Raw genomic sequence first — 20,156 nt, forward strand, 5'->3', positions numbered from 1 at the left:
TAGTGAGTGGATCGAAAATTATTCAACGCAAATACTGGGTTATAAATGAGATGTTACTCTCACGCAGTGTGTTAATTTTTGCAAAATGTATGTAGTGCATATATCAGGTTTTAAATGAGATGTTACTCTCACGTAGTGTGTCACTTGATTTTTGCATAATGTGTTTGTAATTTTTAGGTCCACGAGTTATTAATTGACTGGAGGTCCCGGTATCTTAAAGGACATGATGAAGTTCGGATATTTGCTGGGTAATGTAGGAGTTTTTTTTTGGTAAGGGTAATGTAGGAGTTTGTGGACGATGAAAGCAATAAATTGGAGGACGAACTAATTTCAAAACCTAAATATTGCTGAATGCATCCCTTCTATTGCTAACCACAATCTTTTTAACAATACAAGGGGCCTTAGCTATTGCGGCCATAGAAATTTGACTTATGGACAAGAGAGAGCCTTAAATGCATTGGAGCATGAGAGTTCACTTCATCTAACTATCAAATCACGCGGCACTCACATGAAGCCCACACCATTTAACGATGAAAAGTAAATAGATTTACATATTTCAAGTGTATATAAAATATAAGCAATCTAGTGAGATACGAAATTTGATATATCTTTATGAGGGCGAGACATTCAGTGCAGAGAATGTTTCATAAGCTGTGATTTGGTCAAAATGAAAACTGAAACGACATGGCCTTGTATTTTCCTCCTGGCAGCAAGAAGCAGAACAATTTCTGATTCAGAACACGAGTACATGAACTCCAAGCAGGATATTCCTCATTACAGGTAGAGAGATGAACAAGAAGAAATGAATGAATTAGTAGGTGAGTGGGCTATTTTCCCTCCCTCACGTGGTAGGGGATGGCCATGGTTAGAGACAAAAGAATGATTAGACTCATGGGTTGACTATTCGGAGCTGGATTCAGGAATGCTGTTGCTGATATTAGTGAACTTTGTACAGTCAAATGGTCCAATTTCCTGATTATTTTTTCGCTTCACCTGCACAAACAAGAGAAACTTAAAATGTGAACAATTTTGGTGGACTTCAATAATGGTGAAAAGAGTGGGACTTTTATAATTTCATTCTACAGGCATGCTTCAACTTGCACTTGAAGCAGTCAACAAGTTTTGCATCAACAACAGCATGAAATTCCTCACAAAAAAACATCGTTGCCAGTGGAAGTAAGCAACACTATTGCAGCTCAGCTAGATGCAATCGGCAAAATATCAGCCACTGAGATTTCACATAAAAAGAAGTTAACTAAGTGGAAGTCTGAATATCTCTTAGTCCTGGAAATCGTACTTATCCTTCTTTAGATTAGTCCCATGTCAAAGCGCCTCAAATGTTTTTCACAAGTTTCCCGGCATCCTTAAATTAACAGTTAATGGAGGTATTTTTAGTTGAACAAAAATGGTCAAAGACACTGATACTAATCACTTGCTTAACTGACTACTTGATGTTTATCAACTATGAAAATCCAAAGGTACTTCAATCACTTCCATGCTTAGACAACAACATTCATTTGCCATTGTAGTTAGACTGTCCCCACCTGTATACACGACAATTGAAAACCGATTAAGCTTGGATAGTGAATAACTATCTTTCCCTTCTTTATTCTTTCATGGTTATCTACGGAATAAAATTACTAAATTTAAGTGTGAAAGTAATTTCAGACATCAACTAATAGTCTCTCGCATTAAACACAAATTGATGTTAATCAGCTATGAAATTCCCAATGGACTTCATTCACTTCTATGATGTGACAACACGTGAAATTTTCCATTGAAATCAGACTTAATCACATCTATATAAAGGACAACTAAAAACAGATTAGGCTTGGATATTGGATAACTATCTTTTCCTTCTTTATCTTTCACAGTTATCTGAAGGTTAAAGATTACTAAATTTAAATGTCAAAGTAATTTGGCTCACCAACTAATTCTGTAGTCTCTCTCACATTATGCACAACCGTCACACTAGCCATACCAAAATAGAAGAAAAACGAACTTTTGCTCCATTCAGAAAAGATCATACCGGTGACCATGGACTGGGTTCAGGCAGAGTCTTGTCAGGAGGAGAATTTTGGACGGCACCGCATTTCATTGTAAGAATTTCCTGATGTCACGATGAATCAAATGTCAGATTTTAAAGCTTAAAGAATCAGTTTACATATAGCAGATACTGTATCAACTATCAAGCCATGACTTTTGAACCGCAGAATCATCAATGAGCACTAAAATTGAGTGAAGTGGAAGACAATGAGTGAGATATTTTTATTTTTCTTTCTGATCTAAAATAATTGCCTCTTTAACATCCACAACTGGTCTTCGGGCAAGTATATGACTGGAGTTATCATAGCATAAGACTTTAAGGGATTTAGAAATTCAGATTGCAGACACGGATTCATTACATAGAGTCGTCAATTTTCCACACGAGAGGTTTGTATTTAGCCTATTTAATTACCTCCCCAGCAGCTTCAAATGCCGCTAACCATTCCTCAGAGAATGGAGCAGCATCAGGTGGAGGTTTCACTATGGCAGATTCTTGTTTCCCATCTTTCCTGCAAATTTCCCTGCAGCAAATTACTTCCAAAATAAAGATTCTGAATGTGAATGAGGAGGCTTCTAAAACTGGGACAAAATATATGAAAGTTGAAGTGCGAAAAAAAGCACACATATCAACTAAAATTGTGATTCTAACCCTTGGACTAATGTGGTCGTATCCTTGCTGGAAGTTAAGGTACTACCAAGTTGATGTTGCCTCTGGACATCACAACTAAAACTTTCCCTGGGAACACTAGAATCAGCCTTTTCAGGTAAAATGCTACTTGTCAACTGACTAGCTTCTTCTATGCATCGGTTGTTTACAGGCAGTTCTGCTTCATCATTTTTGACATCCAAACCCACTTCTTCACTTGACTGACAAGATGAAACCATGACATTAACTCCTTCTGCCTCAGGAAATTCCTCTCTGTCCACATCCACAGCATCATCTTCAAGCGATGCATCGTAAATATTTGATTGATATTTTTGCACAGAAACTGACAACACATCCTCCATATTAGGGTCTTCATAAATTGTTCCTATATCGCTGGAATTATCTTGCAGAACAGGTTCTCCTTGGTAACAAATATCAGCCTTTGGACATTCGCTTATAGAGACATCATCTTGACACAGACTACCACTAATGGCAAAACATCTCTTTGGTTCTTTAAGACGGTTGTCCACAGTGGACATCTCATCTTTTGAAGACAATCCTTGATGAGTCTGTGAATCAAGTTCCGCTATGAAGCAGGGATCGTGAAGCTCAGGCTGATAATCAGATTGCTCATTTCGATGAGAAGCCAAGGAGAAGTTATCGTCCCCAGCCAACCCGTTCATCTTGAGTGAGCAATCAACAAATGAACTGCCATCCAACAGCTGCTGTTGTCCAACCACAGCGGAAGAATTCTTCATGGCATTATCAAAACTGTGAAATTCTTCATTTGTTGGATCTGCATCATCTTGCCAAGATGGATCTTCAACATGTACAGAGACATTAGGCTGGTTACAGTCCTTTAATTTTTGGTGTTGTCCAGAGGACCCACTAAGGCTATCTTCATGAGATGAGTTATGCACTTCTCCTGACAATAGCTCTGTTCCTGTCAGTGTATCAGGAAGTGGCATACCTGTCATTAAACTGACAGAAGCATTCTTCACTGACTGAAGCATTTGTTTTTCTTCCACATGATCACACTCCTTCAACTCCATTAGCATAATATCATCTCCATCTTGAACCACGGATACTAGCGGGGTTGAGACATATCTATCTTCCTCTTTGATCCCACTGCAATGATCACTTCCTAGACGAATAAAGGAAGCATAAGTATCATCAGTTGCTGCAACCATGTTTTGGTCTCTGTTCACCTTCAAAGAAGATCCCGGATTAAAAGCATCAACTTGACTAGGGAGGAACATGTTGTCAGTTGGTTGTCGGTCACTAAAGGAGGCAGAATTTTCAACCATTGGCTCCCTCTCTTGTTGTGCTGATTTATTTTCCTCGGCATATAGAACTTCTACTCTTTTAGCTTTGTCAGATTGGTGAACATTCTCTGATGGATGTACAGGGCAAAAAGCAGTGGAGCTGTCATCATTTTCAATTGCTCGTGCCCTTTCATGAGCAACTTGGTCTACAGCATGAACTTCTGGCTGTTCATTAATGCTCATCATGCATTTAGCACCCACCAATAACTCATCATTTTCATTTGCTCCTTTGTTTTCGCAAGTAACTTGCTCTGCAGCATGGTCACCCGCCAGGGAAGTGCCTCCACCATGACTAGCTGTGAGACTGCCGTAAAAAACCAAGTTCTCCAAATCTTCAATATATGATTCCGTGCTGCTGTCATGCAGTCCTTGAAAGCCATTGTCTGCCTGCTCTGCAAGTTTCAAGGGAAGTACACAAGATCTTTCTTTATTATTTACATTATCATCTTGATCATTTGAATTGTCTGTGTTCTCTTCACAATTTTTATGGAATTCTTCAGACGATCCAGCCCCCACAAACCTAGCTTGATTCTCTTGGTTCGCAACGGAAGTTTGATCATTATCATAGATATGAGATTCCACTACTTTAACTTTCTCTGAAAATTCAGAGGCACCTTTAGAACCGTGTAGCTGATGATCTGGCAATCCAAAACTACTCTGGATTCTGCAAACACCAGAATCAGCAGAAGGGGAATGGGAGAAAACAGTAGCATCCCCAGCTAAAACTTTTGATGGTGCTTCGACGCATTGGCTACCAATCATATCATTCTTCTCGTAATTACTCTTTTGCTCTTTCCCACAAGGTCCCATATGTAAAAATGGTATATCATTACCAACTGGCATGTTTCCGTCATCCACTCGAGGTTTTATCTCAATTTTGTGGAGTTCCATATGCCCATGAAGTTCTTCACTACCATCCTCGAGAAATCCATGAATCTTTTGATGGTTTTCCAAAGCATCATGTTGTATTTCCAATTTCATCTTTGATATATTTTGAGATTCCGGATCTGCATTTTGCTTTTGATATTCCAGGTTGAGAGATTTAGCAGAGACTTCCGTGCTTAACCGCATGTTCAGATTTGTGTCATCAATGGTCATCTTTTGTACTTTTTCATGCACATGTGGCGGCTTCAGCTCACTCAGAGGGTTTACTGCTGTATGGCTCATTGAACTAACTGTAGCAGACTGAGGGTCATAGCTTGGTCGGGTGTTGCTGTTCAATAGTCCCTTGGTAGAAGCTTTTGGCTGCTGAACAATATCATTAGGCATTAAAAGAGAAGAGATAATGTCAGATGTTTTGAAATGCTTTCTTTTAGTTGGATCTGATTAACCTCTAAAAACTAACTGAAGGCATTGTACCTGACCAAAGAATCCCAGAGATGGTGAAGGCATACGCAAACCAGATGGTGAAGGCATACGCAAACCAGATGGTTTTGGGGCCTTGAGTTGCACATGCTGAATGGACCCTCCAGTAAGATGAGCTTTTTCAGGATGAGCGGCTTCTACCTTGACAGATCCAGCGCCACTATCTGGTGCTGAAGGGTTTCTTCGACCTTCTATCTCCCCCAAACTATCATTCCTGTGAGTTAATGAAGTCGACCTGGAAGCTGATTTTCCCTGCTCATATTTCAAAGAAAATTAAGCAGATTAATAAGTTCTCTTGGTCTAGCTGATAAAGGTCCGTATCCACAAAAAGGAACGACGATATTCTCAAAAGGAGTACTTATGAAATTTGCCACCAGTTCTTTATTAGGTTGCCTTCACCGCAAATAGCATAGGATTCTTACCGAATTTCTTTTAGCTTGGGGAACAATGGATTTAGCTATTGGAGGCTTGCTACAAGGACCAGCTGGAGTACTAGGTCGAGAATGAGTTTTATTACTTGAAGAGACTTTCAGTCCGGCATTCTTTTTGTCAGCCGTCCCTGAGGAAGAGAGAGAATTTTGAACAAACAGTACACTCCAAATAAACCTACTTAAATTTTAGTCGTATGCACATTAAGTTTTTAGGCAACAGTTTATCAAAATACAAATGTTTAATAATATGAAAATCTCTACAGTGCCCTAAAGTTTACAGATGTTACCTGATTGAGCAAGCTGATTATGCTTACGTTGACCAACTCGCAAAGCAGTCTTAGCGGTTGGAGCGCGCAAACTGGAATCTGGCTTGGTAGCTGGCTTTTTAGAGGCCTTAACTTCTTTACTGGCCACCTTTGTTGAATTCACATTCACAGGCCTTATCAGTGTTCGGGGAAGTTAAGCTAAACTAAACTTTCCATTTGTATCACAGAGGTAAAAAGCAGAATAACAAGATTTTAACATTTGTTTGATATGCTAGAAGCTTAATCAAAAGGATATGGAGATAGGGCAGTGGATTGTGAGCTGCCGCTGCGCTTGGACCTGCTGCCATTGACATCATAGGTTGACAGCACCTTCCGCTTGGTCTGTCAAAAATTTTACCGAACAAATTAATCAAGATGACCCATTTTGGACTGACCAGGCAAGTATAATTTAGCAGTACATACACAGGCAAAGAAACACCGAAAACTACTTTCGTCATCACTGCTTCTAGAATTACCCCAATTGATAATGTTCATTGTTTCCAGGATAAAAAGGAAATCAATCTGCTAAAACACCTAAAACTACTTTCGTCGTCGCTGTTACTAGGATTGACCCAATTGATAATGTTAATTGTTTCCAGGAGAAAAAGGAAATCAATCTGCTTATTACGGAAACTAACCGAAGAAACCAGGGCCCTGTCGCGCTTAGTTAATGCATCTCGCTGATGTGGTGAACTGCCGTGTTTTGTTCTGCTCTCATTTGCAGCGTTTACCTGCGATTCTTTGAATAATTTCTCCTTGGGTGCAAGCGAATCCCCTGAATCGCTTTGGGAGTTTGGAAACTCGGACAACGATTCTCCCCCTTCTTCGTCGATCACGGGCAACTTCTCCCCCGTGGAGCTGCCAACGTTCCCGCTTATCATGGATAATTCCACGGGATCCAAGAAACCTGAAGAACAACAGTTCAAACGGAGTCATCCCAAGACACCATCTCTAAAAACATCTACACAGAATCACATCACTTAAATACAAAAGAAGCGCACCTTCTTCAGTAAAGAAGGCTCTGTCCCACGCTAAGCTTTTCCGCAGATTGTAGCCCCCGCCTTTCTTCTTCCTCTTCATCTGCTGCGGCTCCAGACTGAGCTTCACCATCTCGTACTTGTTCGAATTCACGTTCTCTTTGTTCACGCCATCTGTCAACGGCGGGGGGGGAAAAAGCTAGTCTCAGCGTGCGAGCGACGCTAATCGAAAGAATTCGGTTGAAGCGGAGGGGGAGAAAAAACCCTAACCGACAGGAGGGAGATGATGGGGCTTGGATCCGTGGATTTGAAGAGGCGAGCAGGAGAAGAAGTTCCTGGCGGCATCGTCGGTCGGAATCTGCTGCAGCAACGAGTCGTCCTCGCCGGAGATCTCGATCAAAGAGGGATCGGACGCCATTTTCGATCTCTCTCTGGCTCTGCGCCCTCGCTCTTCACTCTCTCAGCTTCGTTAGATGTTGTGGCTCGTTACCATTACGCCGATCGCGTGTTCTGTCACCGTTCTGTTTGTGGGGCTCAATTTTGAAAAGCGCACGAGCGGGAAGGATCGAAGACGGTGGTCACGTGGCTTTGCATTCTGTTTTCTGGGCCTAGGCCGAACCAAATTCAAATGGGCCGTGGGCCATCGGCCCACTATTTACAGAGCCAGTTTAGATGTAATAAATTTGTCTAGTTTTCATTTTTCGACTGTTCTCTTTTTTTATTTTCTTTTTTTGTTTAATGAATCGTGCCCTTTGTCTTGCTTAATCTGGAGAAGCTAGGTCTTTGTTAAGCTTTTGCTACATTCGGTTGAAGCCATAGAATAAGCCCGATTTTCCCCTCCAGCTTCATCCAAAGAAGCTTTCCATTCTCCCTTCCCTTCTTGGTAAAGCATATGAGAATTCATTTCCATGCAAACACACAAATTGAAATGCGCCTTAACCCGCCCAACCATAGAATTATCGAAATTCAACAGCCCCGGGAATAATGAGACCCACAACAACTAAACCGCGCATGGCTTAGAAAGCAATACTCGTTTGGAGATGTAGACAAAGGTTCTTTTCGAATAGAATTCTCTATCCATTGAGTACTACAAAATTTATTCTGACAACAAGAATCTTCTATACACACTCCATCCTTTCCCAAAAATAAAAATAAAAATTTGGAACATACAGACAGGGTGGCCTGACATTCTGCTAAATCCCTCTCTGGATGTGGTATTATTTTACAACTCTGAAAACCCCAAAAGTTACGTGTATAAGGATTTCCCACCTCATTTTTTTTTCCTTTTTGCTTTACAAAAAATCTCAACTTCATGGGAGAAAATGAGAAAAATTATCTCAAGTCGAACTGCCAAGCAGAGGAATCCTCGCAAAACAAGTTCTGAGGATCTGAGAGAGAGCCTCCCGTCAGATGTTGATCACCGAAGGGAAAACATAACATCTGCCTGCAGAAGTGGGGAGTCTGTCGGTGTTCGACCTTGCTTCGATGGTTAGGGATGCCGGGCCTTTCTTTGTACAACGTATATTTCGAACCAAACTCTCAGATTGATGAATTATAAACTCTCAGATTGATGAACTATATAACTAATCTTCCTCCTCAGTTAACAAGGCAAAAGCAAACGGTCTGAACTTGTAGCCATCACCATGGTAGAATTTATTTTGGAATTCTACCCAGTGAAGACGCAAGGCGTGAAGGAAAGCACTGAGGGTCTCCATCATTAACAATATGAATGCAGTTGCAAAAGCAAAAACTGCTAGCCCCACTAAACGGATGATAAAGCTGTCGTACCTATAATCGATTAACAGACAGTGATTGATTAGAAAAAAATAGTACAGCGTTGAGCACATCTGAACACATTAGATAGGCAGAGAAGTAAGTTGTGCATCTCACACGAGGTTAGAAACATCAATGGCCAATTTAATTCGATTTGATGTAAACAGACTAAGGGTCAGACACGCAAAGTGATTGATGAAGAAACAAATGTCATATCATGTCCGAGCTTACTAGATATAAAATTGGAATCATGCAGAGGTGTTGCTGGTGAAAGACGAGGCAAAAAATTATAACTTGCAACACAGTCAATGAAAAGAACTTACCCCCAGGCAAGTAATAGAACTTTCTCATAAAAAACAGTTGACAACTCCGAATGCGCCAAGCTGTAAAAGCAACATATTCATCACTACGAATGGTGGCATATAATGAAGAATGCTGAATGATGAAAGTCAAGGCTTTACCTTAACGCCCAAAGACGAAGATACGAAGCTGTATTTGAAACTGCGCCAAGGACAAACTCTATGGAATGTATCATTTGGTGCACAAAGACCTCACTAAAATTAAATTCCTCATGATGCTGCCGTGCAGAATCAGGTTCTGTGTCTACATCATTATCCATCTCAGAGGTGCCAAGCATCCGATAGGTACGGCCTTGAAATCTCTACAATGAATTAGGAAAATAACTGATACAGAACATCTACTAATCTTCATGTTCACAATTGATAAAGAATTAAGATGCTGAATTTACAAAGAAAATGAATACATATGCGTTGTTCTTTGAGTGGAGTGGCGTGGGATGGGGATGGGATGGGAGCAAAATGTATAGCTCAGCTGTGTTTTATAGTTTGTACGCACACCATCAGTACACGGTCTAGATGGCATTACTCTTCTACGCACTTCAGGGTATCTAATGCCACTTCATATGTATTCTACATCACAATTTTCATCCACCTTTCTCTGGTTTCTCTGTATTACCATCATATAACTGCTACATCAATCATCCTATCAACGCGTTCCTAATTATCTTATCAAATAGCTAAAAACATTCTTTTCTTATCATTTTGGTTTACCGTTGTCTTTATAAGCTAAATATGCACCAATACAGGGTTTTTCAATATCCTGATCGCTCAAACATGACTTCAAAATCGGGGCTTCCAAGCTGCTCAATAGTTGAGCCAGCAATGTGACTAATTGATTCATGAGAATATGGTCATCTATTTGTTGTTATGTATATTTACAGACGTCACGCCTCAACATGTGAATCCAACGTCAACCTATACTTTATGCAGAACAGTTGATTCACTAATTTCCTCTCTGCACAATCGATCTAAGTTAGCTATTTGAGAGATTCAGGTATCTAGCTCCTATTCAGAGCACTACCTACAAGGCCCTTTTCTTGTTCCCAGACTAAATTTCGATCCACTTTGTGCTGTTCCTACTTAATCTAAATCCTTCAAATTGATTCAGCTGCCTCCCTTTCTAGATAAATGTTATGTACTGATTTACTTTCACTCAAGGGTTGGCCAACTAAGTAAACAACTGTGACCTTGTGCCTCACGAAGCAGGCCAGGTCACAAGGATCTTATTCCTTATCAATGACATGTATCGTCTGCCTTTGACCCAACCACTGAGGTGGAATTACTCTAGTCCGGGCCCCCGAAGTTAGTCAGGGATACCACCTAACCGGAACACAAGAAAATAGGACATTAATGTAGACAAATCTTACATGCGACCACATAAGTTAGATAAACTCAATATATTCCTCAAAGGAGAGATGTGCGAATTGAGATAAACTTATCCTAGAAAAGAACAAAAGAAACAGGGAAACCATAATCGGAAGCATCCAGCATATTTAAGCAACGTTTATTGGAAAAAGCAACCCCAAAGATTTGGGACCAAAAGCAAGATTATGCGCCTCGGGTGGGTTAGAAATTCCAGGTTTGAACATACCTCAGAGTGAAGCTTCTTCAAAATAAAAGGTTTTGGGAAGAGCATCCATGGAACAGCAATTAGAGCCAAAAGCAGTAAAATGATCTGCAATGACATTCAGTTGCTGTAAAAATGAGATGTAAAGCCAATGTATACAACTTCTCAGTTGAGAACATTTAAAACAGTCACCTGAAGTGGTTTCTGGCCCCAGAAAAGTTTGTTTTCGCCAAGATCATCGGTGGGACTCAAAAACATGTAAATCATCACATGGTAAAGGTCTGCTTGAGAACCAGTGCACCATTTGACGACAATGAGAAGTGAAAGATACCCAAACAGGCTGTTAAGAAAGATCATTTGTGGCACAAACTGGAACCTAACATATAAAAAGGTTTAAGTTAATACTTCTCTCACATCTTACCGAATAAATATAGAATAGCAGTCACTCTATGTATTGTGAGAGAGAAAACCTGATATCCAAAGTGCTCTTGAAAAAGCGTGCATTGAAGTAACTTAGTATGATACCCAGATTCATCTGCACCACACCCAATAGAATTGACATCTTCATTTTGAGAGAATTCAAGAAAGGAAGCTCTGAACGACTCCCTCGCCAACTAGGATCCACCCCAAATGGGTAAGGATCTTGGTATTTGATCAGACCAACTAAATGGGCATCACTGAAAAAACAAACCAAGTCAAATTAAGAATTTGCATGAATAAACAATTTCAAGCACAATAAAGGCACAACCGATTAACAGTAGGATGGATTTACTCGATGAAACTTAAATAGTGGAATTTAAGTGAAGAAATTGCAAATTAAGCGCGAAAGGGCTAAACTACAGCAAATAGTAAATTTTCAGATCCAATCCGACCGGAAAAGTTAAGAAAAATAGAAACTCCTTGAGACCACAACGGATACCTATAAATGCAACCTGACTTTAGCCCAAAAAGTGCAGACTATCTTGAAAGTGGAAACTAGCTACACTAAACGACAGCCGATTTCTTCTGGCAAAAGCTACCTAAGGCAATGATAACCCCAACTACATATCATGTACAAACATTTGCTGGAGGCTCTCGCCCTGATAATCCAAATTGGACTATGGGCTTCTTCGCTAATATTGAATCTAGTGATTGATTTTCACAAGATGGAGAAATTAATCTAGTGATTGATTTTCACAGGATGGAGAAATTGGAAGCATAAGTTATATTAACATCATAAGAAGTCAAAGAGAAACGTTTTACATAGCCTTGATGTCAATTACTTCAAGTATTACAAATTTTGTCAGATTTCTCGCTCTCGTAATCACTTGAGTGATATTTTGCAGCAACATGCGAACGCCCAAATTATCATGATGATGAGGCCACATCATACATGCTCAAGTGACTTCTAAGTGACCCATGAATTGATTTAATGGACTTATATTTTACTAGAGATTACTTCCAATATAAGCGGAAGGAGATGATGTTCTCAGGTGGTGCTTCCTTTCACTGAAGCCTCCTTTTCTCATTCTCAACTAAAAGGGATGTGGGAGGAAAACGGAAAAGGATTTGGAAAAGGATTTGACAGTAGACTCGTTGAAAAAGTTAAGGAGTTATAAATATTCACCAGCACTTTTTACTAAAATTACAACACCAACTTAGCTTCTTGAAGAAGTCTATCTACCTAAAAGACTATTCTAGAATTTGGCCTTGTATTATTTAGCTTCTCAAAGAAGCTAGGAAGTATAGAATTTTCCTTTTAAACTCCCCAAGAAGTTAACCTCTCAATGAAGATAGCCTTTCATGAAAAGTTAAGGTCATTCGTGGACACAAATTTGCAAGTTCACGTGGACTCCTTATATTTATGTATTGCTATTGAGCAAGTAATATAAGTAGGCATGTTTACTCTTGTTTTGGTTCGGGACACAAGATGAAAGAAACCTGGAGAGTGTGGTGCTCTTTGTGAGCTGTGTGGGGCATGAGTTAAGTGGCCTGTGTCTGCAAGAGTGGTGAGAACTTGATTTCCATGAATTTGTGGGTGACGTTAGAAGTGTTATGTTTTTACGTGTACTTTGTTTCATTGAAAAATAAAAGTAAGTTGTTTGCTTAAGTGCCCATCAATATTTACACTCGACAATCGGTATCAGAGCTTCCTCGACCAAACATATTGGTATCAGAGATTCAGAGCCAACTTTCGTACCCAACACTTCTCTCCAAAAAAAAGAGAAGTACCATGTTCATGGAAGAATATCTTGAAACTAAGAGTTAAACATTGATATCTTAATCAGCATGGAAGCTTTGGATGCTAGCACAAAAAGGAAACAAAAGGACAAACCTGCAAGAAGCATCTCGGCATTTGTAAGCCGACCCACCAAATATGTGGAATGGAACAGAGAAGAATTCATTGTATATCAGTCCACAGTAAATTGAAAAGAGAGACATCAAAAGGAGGACATAACGCCCTCCAAAGAGCATCTCCATAAAGCTCCCAAGTTTCTGGCACCAGTAAATACGCTCATTAAATATAGAAACACATGTCAAAGCATATAGCATTGACTTATAGGAAAACTTTGAACGAAATACTCTTGACTTTGCCTCAATCAGTTGCGAAAGTGCTTCATATAGATCAATTTCACAGTGGATAACATACCTGACCAGTGAGCTTCCTTTCCTGCGCGATAAGGACCAAAGCTCCAAGCAGTAAGCATATTCCATGGCCCCAATCTCCAAACATTACAGCAAAAAGGAAAGGAAACGTAACGACAGTGTAGACTGCAGGATTTGCTTCTTGATACCCAGCAACACTGGTCAAATGCATTGTCACATCAGAATATGATGCTCAACTGAAGTATAAAAAACATCCACTCTTTGTTGATGATGTTTCAGACTCACGACGAACATGTCCACTCTTCTGACATGTATTAAAATAAAAGCCAATTGTCGACGAACTTTTGTACATAAAACAAAAGGCAAATGCACCCATAAAATGAGAAAAAACAATTGTGCTGAGAAAAGTCAAAACACCTAAGAATCAATAGCGAAATATTTTGCAGAACCACTCAAAAAAATTATGCCTATCAACTGATCATACAGTTCAAGGAGTAAAATAACTGTATCCAATAAAATAAAAGTCCTAAAGTCTAGGCTGGCACTATCCTTGGATTGTAGGTGCATCAGAACTACTGATCTTGGAGTTACTGTGACTGCGTTAAGCATAATAAGTTAAAAATTTAAAGAAGTAGCTCTGTTCATACTGAACACATTTCTAGAAACTATCATCTTATGAGATATTATTCAAAGAATGAAGACAATGAAAGATTGTTTCAAAATAACAAAATTTCAACTGTTGATTTTTATTTTGCATTTCAGAAGGAAGCATTCTGTTATGCACGTCCAGACCACAAAAAGACAAACTCATTCAAAGCACTCACAAATCACTGTCAATAGGAGTCTATCATAACCAAGGCTAAATGCTAACTTCTGCAGATTCAGCTTCCTCTGGAAGAATAAAACAAAGGATAGCATGCAACTTGCAATAAGCATCACATATAGCAGCAATTTGAGCTCACCCATAAGCATCAACAATTTCCTGAAATGCACTTGTAAAACGATTTGTTCTGAAAAATGTGGGAGGGGATTCTGGAGCATCCATCTCATGAAATATTATTCCAACTTGTGAGTTGCTATCATATGTAGCACGTTGCAGAGCCTCCTGAATCTGTAAAAGAGAAAATAATTTTGATTTTAGAAAGTAGAATATGACTACACTTGAAATACATAACAATGAATTGGCGAACTAGGTCACCAGATAAAACCAAATTGAAGAGCTCAAAGAGAACTGCATAGCAATTAACCTTAGCCTTTGCAAATATTGGACACCAACCCTCTCCAACAAGACATTTTTTTGTGACGTCAAAGTTCAGCATATTCAATGTGTCATATATAGCTTTCTCCCTCCTTACCTGAAAAGCATGGGAAACATAATCAGTTTTTTTAACTAGAAAAGTTTAATGAAACAAAATATCTTCGAGCCTTACTCTCAAGTCTGTTTCACTGGAAAATATAGAGCCATAATACCAATGTTTATTTCTTAGCGATTTAAACTGCAACTTACCATGCTCATCCATTTGTTCAAGTGAAACTGAATGGAACTAAGAGCTTTGTTTCGGTGATTGTAACCAGCATCCAAGGTTGTTTCTATTTCAGAAAGCCGAGACAGAACCTGAAACCAAGAAAAACACTTTCATCCAAGTACTCTCTTCAATTGAACAAGAATTAAGTCTGCCAAGTTTCCTGAAATCCACTTACTTCTTGACTGATTTGTCTTTGCTTGGTTATATCTTCAGGAACAGGATAGCAGTGAGCACTAAATGCCTCACAGATTTTTAAAATCTTCATTCTAGCCTGCTCTCCAGAGAAAAAAACCACAAACACTATCTTCTCAACCTGCAAGAACAAATACAAAAGAAGTGGTCAGAGACTGTTCAAGAACAAGCTTCCACAGAACTACACAAAAATAGATGAATTTCGAGGACAAATTGTCGATGAAAAATTTTATTAGAAGAAAAGGAGTTTGGGCAGTAGATTTGATTTTGCTGAAAAAAGTAGGTACCGATTCAGATGTTACAGGATCAACTATATCTTCATCAGCTGGCGCCTGATTAAAAAGCATGTTTCCTCTTGTGGCACGGAAAAGCATCCTCTCAAAGATTTGCACTTTTGACTTACATATAATGCCACTGATAAATCTTACACGAGAGTGCTCCATTGTTTCAGGTCTCATTTCCTGAAAGCCAACAGTATTCCACATAAGATATATTAAGTTAAGAAAAAACGCTAGTATTATCCACAAAAAAGACAACAGCAGTGCCAGTTAAGCGCACATAAAGTTCAGCATGACAATGAATAAAATACCTTCTCAAGTAAGGATGCTGTGTCAGTATAGTCACCATTTGAGTGAATATTTTCGTCCAACTCTCTATCCTCCACAACCACAGGACTCTTTCCTGAGACAAGAAAACCACCTGCCTGGTGGTGGCCCCACAGAACAAAATGAAACAATCAATATCCCTTCAAGGAGATTAAAACAGTGACAACCACAACTAAGCCTTTTTTTCCTACAATGCTGTTAAGCTATAATCATTCCAACACTGTGCTATATTGAGGAAGATTCTTAAGCTCGAGGTCCATTGGGGCAGGACTCGGGTCCCATAAAGCCTCTCTTTGTCCCTTCATTTTCAAGATGATATTAGAAAGCAAAAGTTTTCAATGCCTATCCAAGATTAACCAGCAGACTCTGAAACATAGTCGAATCAGAGAGAGGTTTTAACCTTACATCCAAAGATACCAACAAACAAAGTTCATCCAATCTTCAGACTTCAGATTAGCACACGCATTTCATGTATGACAAACAGCAGCCAGATTAATACTCTAACCTACTCATGAAATTGGCCAGTAAAGCACCAATATATGAGGCAAAAATAGCTTGCCAATCAACTGGAACAGCCCGTAGCCCCTGTCCATCAAAAGAAACAATACACCAATCTACCTCCATTGAAGCTCAGATACAGCATCCGTACAGTAAATCCAGAAGACAAGATTCCAGCACTTAACTCCAGCCAACACAACTTGGCAAGCAAAAAATGTCCTAAGGAGGACATGAGGACATGCCTCTGTCATACTTAATATTATAATCTGTTTATTATTCCACAATTCACCAAAGAAGCTAGGTTTAGAAGATCTTCTAACTTAGACTTTTAATCAATTCTACAATGCAAAAGGAAGAAAGTCAATATGGAAATTGAGGTAGCTGGTTGGTCCTTGAAACAAAGCCAGAGTGAGGAAGGAGAAAGGAAAATACCTTTTGCAAAACCAATTTAAACTCCAGAAGCTCATTATAGGCCAGACGAAGTTTCTCGCTATTTGCATTCATCTCATTTAGCTCATGTTCATGCTCACCAAGTTGGATCTATGGTCAAACATCACATGCAGCATATCAGTTGAATTATCCAATTGTGAATGCAAAATCTCAAGGCGAAGCCTTGCAAGCAGGAAAAGCAATTGTACAAAAAATGAACCTCTAATTCCTCCAACTCGACATCTGGTTGTGTTGCCGAGTGCAGGGAAGATACTAGACCAGCCTTACTGATCTGATCTTTGAACAAGCGCAATTTTCGTGACATCTCTCCACATCGTTTCACCTGCCAATGGCATTCCAAAAGGAAGAAGTATCAGAGACGTTTCCTCTGGATGGTAATGGAATTTTTTGGCAAAATCTGAAGCCCTTTTGTGCATTACAAAAGTATGTCAACTACAGCTGCAAAGGTACCTGATTAACAAACGTTCTCTGGAAAGGACTTCTATCTGCATTAAGCTGCAAAAGGGTAACATCATTGAGCAGTAGCAGGTACATATTGCTTACCAGTATAACTATCTTACCTCCTATAACACCACAAAACTTTGATTTCGGTTTCTTTTTCTTCATCAGTCAGTTTATGGTATTTATACCAGATCAAAAACAAAATCAAAATGGTGGGGGGGGAGAAAAGGCTCAATTAGATTGATAATTTTCTTTGACAATAATCTCTTGAAGAATGATATATCATGGCGTTTCTTTGTGTCAATCTGCTTCTCACGTGAAAAGATTCTATATTTTGGCAGCAAAACATATATTTGACATCAAAGAAGACAACCTCTACAGAAATTAGCTTAGGAAAGAAAATTACTAAGGTTCGATAAGTGACTTCACTTTCGCCCTAGATTTTCACGAAGCAAAAGATTTCTCAAGCTACGGGACCCCATTTTACCATTTCCCTCTTAGTCTCTCATTTTCTTTACCCGGAAGCTATTGCCCAAAATGCTAGTGATCTAATGGTCTTCTGTTTCTTTTCAATTTAATGTACAGTCCATGGTTTCTTCCAATTGTCTATGTGCCTACGTGGCCAAGAGTGAGAGACTCCGTCGCCAATAGATTACATAAGAAGTTTGATGCCACTCGAGAGTCCGTAACTCTCTCATCCAAATCACTAGCTCGTACTTGAAAGTCCTTTATATCTCTCATCCCAATGCATTGTATTAAAACAAGGCATCTCTCATTCAGAATATCTCGAATCCTGCCAATGAGATTCTTTATGCATTGTCCCAAGCCCTTCTAGGTTACCGACCTCCTAAATTTAATCTGAACAGCTCTTACTCACCTCCACTTCACTGAATTTCCCTTTTTTGCACCATACTATGGCCCGAAAAAGCAAAATCAATAACTACGCGATCCAATGGCAACATACAGTCCCTAAAAGCAAATCCTACCGCATCGCTTCGTAACTCGACACGAAGAAAACAATCATTCCGCCCTGACTGGGTCATTGATCAGTAACTCCTACTCCACTTAAAAGTACATTCATCGAATCGCCCTCCAGCGACAAAAACTAAACGCCAATTCGATCTGGAACTCGAGATCAAGGGACGACGGAGTCGGATGCTTACATCGCGGAACTGGAGGAGGCCGAGCTCGCCGAGATAAGTGACGGCCCGGTGAGCGGACTCGAAGGGGATGATGAGCTGCACGAAGGTCATCTTCTCGGAGCGCATCAGATCCATGGCGGGCAAGTTGTCGAAGAACTCCATTTTTCTCTCCCGCTCCGCCGAACGGAAGCGGCGGTTTTGGCCTCCGCGCAAGGGGGTGTGAACGTTGCGCGACCGGCGATGGGCGTCGGAGCTCCGGCTGGCTTCAGATCTGATGGAACGGAACCGTCGTCATCGTCTCGGCAGGAGAAGGAGAGAATATGAATGCGCTTTGACGCGGATTGAAAAGCCCCCGGAGCCCGCGTTTTAGTGGGCTAATTAGGTTGTTCCGTTTTTGCAAGACAACGATTTATTTTACTCATTTCAGTTTTGGATTCATTTGCTTCCCATTCGACAGATTTGCTTCCACTTTCCCTTGCAGATCAGATGTTATAAATAAATCATTGTGACTATTGCCAACGTTGCCTTTTCCTTTGAACATGACAGGGCGATACTCTAAAACTGAGTTTGGTCGTTTGGATTTTTAGTCATCGGAACAGGATAAAATATGGAATTCAATATATTATATCCACTATTTGGTGAATCGCAATTTAAAGCCGGGTAATTTTATATCATATCATATTTAATGTTTAGTATGAACGACATATCGATGTAAATAACCTTGAATATATAAAACGGAGATGATAAGAATTTCTCATGATTCATTACCAAATAAATTACAAATGCACAAACATAGATAACCTTCATCGATCAATTCATAATTGTCATACGATCTACATGTTAAATCGGACTGACAATTGCAAGAAATGTAAACGGGTTATACCAACATTGACGAGGTAAATAACTATTGAATGTTAAATCAAGTAAAAGAGAGAAAACGTGATCATTCACCTTTGCGATTTCAAATAAGGGCATGATGTGTCATTGTTTTCACAAATAAGAATCTGAAGTGTTCTTGTCTCAAATATGGGCCTGAAATGGTTATATCGGTCCCAAAAAAGGACTTGACCTCACTTGCCGAAGGGCCTTTTCGTCCTTTTCTTTTTTGAACTGTTTTCCTTTTTTTCTTTTTTCCCTCCCGACGATAGCCAGTGGAGGTCGCTAGACTCAGGCGAGGTCGCCCTTGTCGACGTCGGGCAAGTGTAAATCTAGGCTGCGCAGGCGACGGTGACCCTCGCCCGCCCAGGCCAAGTAAGGCGACGCTTGTTCGACACTAGCGCAACCCTCACCTAAGGCCGACTACCTCGGCAGGGCATCAATGGGGCACGAAGATGGCCAGGGGAGGAAAAAAGAAAGGGAAAAGGTAAAGAATAGGAAAGTAAAAAAAAAATCAAAAAAATGTACTAAAAATTTTTGTGACTAAAATACTCATTTTTCGATGGCCGGAATAGTCACATATTGGCCGGCTGGCCAAAAGTCTTTATTTGAAATGATTTAGCCACTTTATGCCCTTATTTAAAATAATGTCAACTTCATGCTCTTATTTAAGAAAAATAAGGGCATTTTAGGTCCTTCTTTGAAATTTTCCCATCTATTTTTTCTGAAGTAGATATGGACTTGCAACGTGTTTATTTGTTCTAATATTTTTTTCTTCCTCTCTATCTTAAGGTATAAAAAATGAGCGCGTCAAAGTCAAGCAACCATGTTCACATAATTAAGTGTGATGATTGAGAAGGATGACAAATGAAAAGATCAAGTAAGTTAAGAGGCCTCGATTTGCACCACAAAAGGAAGTTCGAGGACCCGATTGCCAAAGGCTGCATAAATTAGAGGACTAAAAAGAAATTGGCACATACCACGAAGAAATTGCAACTTCCCAGGAGACGAGGCTGGAGCTCGTCTAGTGAACAGTGACAGCCCAA

General features: G+C 39.7%; 2 protein-coding genes across 2 annotated transcripts; both read right to left on the bottom strand.

Annotated features, from left to right (window-relative positions):
- Positions 1-561: 561 nt before the first annotated feature.
- LOC115670875 (uncharacterized) lies at positions 562-7,619 on the bottom strand. Its single transcript, XM_030592259.2, has 11 exons — positions 7,366-7,619; positions 7,120-7,269; positions 6,757-7,025; positions 6,375-6,460; positions 6,101-6,261; positions 5,805-5,941; positions 5,377-5,634; positions 2,696-5,265; positions 2,459-2,567; positions 2,030-2,110; positions 562-993 (listed from the first exon to the last, which is right to left on the bottom strand). The coding sequence occupies exons 1-11, from the start codon at positions 7,511-7,513 to the stop codon at positions 901-903; spliced, it is 4,062 nt and encodes a 1,353-aa protein (XP_030448119.1). The 5' UTR covers positions 7,514-7,619; the 3' UTR covers positions 562-900.
- Positions 7,620-8,283: 664 nt separating this feature from the next.
- LOC115670724 (V-type proton ATPase subunit a1-like) lies at positions 8,284-18,630 on the bottom strand. The gene is made up of 18 exons (XM_056309788.1): positions 18,256-18,630; positions 17,102-17,146; positions 16,851-16,973; positions 16,634-16,741; positions 15,688-15,801; positions 15,386-15,559; positions 15,082-15,219; positions 14,888-14,995; positions 14,628-14,735; positions 14,343-14,491; positions 13,424-13,577; positions 13,109-13,269; positions 11,265-11,471; positions 10,987-11,170; positions 10,819-10,902; positions 9,330-9,529; positions 9,192-9,251; positions 8,284-8,883 (listed from the first exon to the last, which is right to left on the bottom strand). The coding sequence occupies exons 1-18, from the start codon at positions 18,394-18,396 to the stop codon at positions 8,679-8,681; spliced, it is 2,463 nt and encodes an 820-aa protein (XP_056165763.1). The 5' UTR covers positions 18,397-18,630; the 3' UTR covers positions 8,284-8,678.
- Between the last annotated feature and the right edge of the window lie 1,526 nt (positions 18,631-20,156).

The sequence above is a fragment of the Syzygium oleosum genome, unplaced genomic scaffold (genome assembly GCF_021117445.2).
Source record: "Syzygium oleosum isolate NSW1041296 unplaced genomic scaffold, Sole_v2.1 Sole_v2.03, whole genome shotgun sequence".
Classification (NCBI taxonomy): Eukaryota; Viridiplantae; Streptophyta; class Magnoliopsida; order Myrtales; family Myrtaceae; genus Syzygium; species Syzygium oleosum.

Bases quoted from the DNA above. Each gene is read 5' to 3' on its own strand.
- LOC115670875 (XM_030592259.2), bottom strand. From the start codon at position 7,513: ATGGCGTCCGATCCCTCTTTGATCGAGATCTCCGGCGAGGACGACTCG. The intron at 6,461-6,756 runs GTTAGTTTCCGT...AATTTTTGACAG, and splicing joins ACAGGGCCCTGGTTTCTTCG to ACCAAGCGGAAGGTGCTGTC. The intron at 2,568-2,695 runs GTTAGAATCACA...AATTTGCTGCAG, and splicing joins ACGACCACATTAGTCCAAGG to GGAAATTTGCAGGAAAGATG.
- LOC115670724 (XM_056309788.1), bottom strand. From the start codon at position 18,396: ATGGAGTTCTTCGACAACTTGCCCGCCATGGATCTGATGCGCTCCGAG. The intron at 15,220-15,385 runs GTACCTACTTTT...TTGTTCTTGCAG, and splicing joins ATCCTGTAACATCTGAATCG to GTTGAGAAGATAGTGTTTGT. The intron at 13,270-13,423 runs GTATGTTATCCA...TACTGGTGCCAG, and splicing joins AAAGGAAGCTCACTGGTCAG to AAACTTGGGAGCTTTATGGA.